We start from the raw sequence: 3,660 nt of genomic DNA on the forward strand, positions 1-3,660 counted from the left end.
AAACTAAAGACACTGAGCAAAAAAAAAAAAAAAAAAAAAGTCACCAGACTTCATTGACAAAGACAGTAATTTAGCTCACTGAACACAGGAGCTGTCGGCCTCCTGCTGTTTTCATCAGTTAGTTTGTTTGTGTTTTTATGAGACTTTGGTGATCTGAATTAACCCTTTAATAAACCAAAGTCACAAAACATAACATAAATAAACGAGGCGATTGAGGCCGCAGTAGATCAGCAGCTCCTGTGTTCAGAGATGTTAAATCACTCATTTTCTTAATGGAGTCTGGCTTTGAAGAGAGCAACATAACGGCTTAATATTCTCATCAGAAATCACTGTCTGACTACAAAATACAGCTGTAAAAATATTTTAATATAGAGTACACTTACACTGACATTTTTTATTTTCTGTTTTTTTTTAGGTGGGACTTGTTTTAGGTAGCAGTACATTGCTCTGCTTCAGGTTTAGACACTGCTTCTCCAAACTGGGGGTTTGCCATCGACTGTGTAATAGTCTGACTGTGGACAGACGCTTCGTAAAACCCCTCTTCCAAAAATTGGAACCATCCGGTTTAACTTTCAGATAAAAAGTCTTTTGTTTGGAGACAAACATTTTTAAAAAACAGTAGTTGAATATTGTTAAATTGTCCCTAAACTGATCCAGTAGAAACTCTAATCATTGTTTTGCTGCCGTTTTTGAAACGACAGCTCCGTTTTGAGGCGAGGTCGGAGGCGAGGGGCTTTTGAGCCGTAAAGGCTCCCCGGGTGTCACCAAGGCAACGACGTTCTCCTTCTTGGACAACCAGAAAGCCGGGTAAATGGGCTCCAGGAACTCTGCCTGGTACTGGTGGATGAGTGTCATGGTTTCGTCGACCCCGTAGAACGCCAGCAGGCCTCTCGAGTAGTCCACGTACACCCCGATCCGAGTGAACTTCTCCACGTTCAGCGGCGTCTCCACGTCGCTGTGCCAGGCGGAGAAGGTGCGTCCGTTCCACTGGAGACACCAGGAGAAGTTGTTCCCCGTGATGCAGCTGTTGCTCTCGCTGCCCTTGCGGTCGATGCTCTTGTAGGTCAGACCGACGTGCGTGCCCTCGCCGCTGATGTCAGCCTCGAAGTAGTGGCGCCCCAGATAGAAGCTCTCTGTGGCGAGCACCTGGCGCCAGTTCTCAAACCTCTCAGGTACGTCGGGGTAAGGATGCTGCCAGGGCGTGGTGTTCGTCACCTTCCTGTTTTCCTCCGTCAGACGCAGAAACTTGTGAGCGGTGTCAGCGTCGAAACTCACCTGGGCGGCGTCTGGGAGAGGATTGTGAAAATGTTTACTCGTGTTCAAAGTGTCACAGAAGAGTCAGGAGTGTAAACAGGTCAACGACGTCACATCCTACTTATTGTTTGTTTCGTTTTTAGCCAGCGGTCACAACTTTTAACTTGTGACTCCGTACAAAGAAACAGCTGTTTGCAGTTTAAAAAAAACATAACAAATGGTTTCATTTAACCCTTTAAACCTGGAGCAACATCACTTTCCTTGTGCTGCTATCAGATGCTTTTCATATTATTTTAACCTTTGAACTTTGAGCAAATTGGTGGGATTTCATTCAAAAGCACAGGAAGAAAGTTCATAATTTTAAGTAAAAGTGCCATTTAGCAGCACATTCAGAAGCCCCAGGCCTAAAGAGAAAATAAAGGTTAAAACATCGCCAAAACAGGCTCCTCTACGATAACAAACCAAAGAACTGCGTTTGGGTAGTTTTTAGCAACATTTTTACATTTAAAAATACCATAGACATATTTCTGTAGAGAGAGTACTTGTACTTTTGATACTTTAAATACTGAGGTACTTAAACTTGTGGAATGGTTGAGACAAAGAATTTAAAAAGTGTAGTTAACTTTGCAAATCTGAAAAAATAAAATAAGAATAAGGTGGTAAACAAATATAAAACTGGGTATGATTATTATTCTGTATTATTTTTTGGGGGTTTTGTATAGTTTCAGTAGATCTTTTTTGGTTTCCTTTATGGTTTGTTTTTTTGTTGTATAACGTAACTTAGAAATGAATGAGTTACTTATGATAACATGCTGGTAGGAGTTAAGTTTAAGCTTCAGCCTCCACCTTTTTCTGTCTATGTTTTTTTTTTCAATTTGGTTCAACACCTTTTTTGTCATTTATTCTTCATTCTGTTGATTCCTTTAAAATTAGAAATAAATAACACGTCTACAGTTTGAAAGGTCGTGTGTGTCCGAGAGGTGGCAGCACTGGAGCATTTCTTAAAGCTTTCAGGCGCATATTCAGATCTATTAAACACTTACACTTGAGGAAGTCGGCGTGCGTCTTTGGATCCGGTATTGACATGTTGTGTTTTGCTGCAACAATTTCATGAACTGTGGTTTTTATTCCCATTTTGTCTGCAACGAAAGAAAAAGCAGTCTCAGATCACACAGCACGGATTCATTTGCATAAAATGTGTCCTCAGTTTGCACAACAGCGTGTCCCAGGGAAACGAGTATGTGCCGTCTTTCAGCTTCTCCTGGTGACACACAAACAGGTGAGTCACGACGCTCTCGGGTGTTTGTAAGCGTGTTTATGATGTTCACCTGAGCTGTGAGGCCGTGACACAGTGAGCATACCTCACATGTGTGAACACGTTCAGGCCAATATCTGTGCATCTGGGATTCAGTGCTGACGTGTGATTTTTACCCAGCAGTCATTTATTCAGATGGTTTTCTTACCATTTTTGCACGTCTCTTTAACTTTTTCTATGTAGGAGGACACGAGCATGGCGCACAGCTCCTGCGTGGAGTCCACGATCACACGGCTGAAGGAATTCAGACGGTCCGTGAGGCCGATGTAGATCCCCGGCAGAGAGACATCGGCGGCTTCTTTCTTCCACTCCGAGTACTCCTGCAGGACAAACACACACATTTTAGGACTGAGACAGATCTTTGCAGCCTTCAAGTGGGACTTTGTCCTCCAGAGACAAACTATCACTCCATATCTGTGAGCCTGTTTACGTTGAGTTGGTTTGAGACTTATTTGACCTCATGCCTTTGGCGGTGTAATCACAGATATCTAATAATGACTACCTGATCCCAACATGGTTACTGATGTCAACATACTCAGTCCAATGAGAATTGCTCGCCTGGCGCATGGACACATTCTTAGACACTGGGCCCCTGGAGACAGATACGGGGGGCCCGCCACCTCGATCACATGCCAGCAAGACTTTGTGGTCGTTTTGTGTCTTTCTGTAGTCATCATGTGTTTCCTAGGTGTTGTTTTGTGTCTCTATGACGCCATTCTGAATCCCTTTGTGCTTGTTTTGTCTCTTCCAGGTAATTCTGTCTCTTCAATGGTCATTTTGTGTCTCCATGTGGTCATTTTTTGTCTCCACGTGTTTTTTTGTGTCTCTTTGAGATGACTTTGTGTCAGGGGATTTTGTGTCTTTTATAGTCATGTTGTGTCTCTGTAGCTGCTATGTGCCTTTTCTTGGTTGTTTTGTGTCTTTTTGTAGTCATTTGCCTCTTTTAGGTAATTTTATGTCTTTTCTTGGTTGTTTTGTGTCCCCTCGTGGTTGTTTTGTGTCTTTTTGTGGTCATTTGCCTCTTTTAGGTAATTTTATGTCTTTTCTTGGTTGTTTTCGTTTGCTTTGCAGTCATTTCGTGTCTCCTTGTG

At 42.6% G+C, this 3,660-nt stretch overlaps 1 protein-coding gene across 1 annotated transcript; it reads right to left on the minus strand.

Moving 5' to 3' along the window:
• Nucleotides 1-505: 505 nt before the first annotated feature.
• Nucleotides 506-2,925, minus strand: LOC121963504 (tripartite motif-containing protein 16-like protein). The gene is made up of 3 exons (XM_042513790.1): nucleotides 2,718-2,925; nucleotides 2,298-2,393; nucleotides 506-1,286 (listed from the first exon to the last, which is right to left on the minus strand). Exons 1-3 carry the CDS (start codon nucleotides 2,908-2,910, stop codon nucleotides 670-672), a joined length of 906 nt encoding a protein of 301 aa, XP_042369724.1. The 5' UTR covers nucleotides 2,911-2,925; the 3' UTR covers nucleotides 506-669.
• Between the last annotated feature and the right edge of the window lie 735 nt (nucleotides 2,926-3,660).

The sequence above is a fragment of the Plectropomus leopardus genome, unplaced genomic scaffold (assembly GCF_008729295.1).
Source record: "Plectropomus leopardus isolate mb unplaced genomic scaffold, YSFRI_Pleo_2.0 unplaced_scaffold11472, whole genome shotgun sequence".
Lineage (NCBI taxonomy): Eukaryota > Metazoa > Chordata > Actinopteri > Perciformes > Serranidae > Plectropomus > Plectropomus leopardus.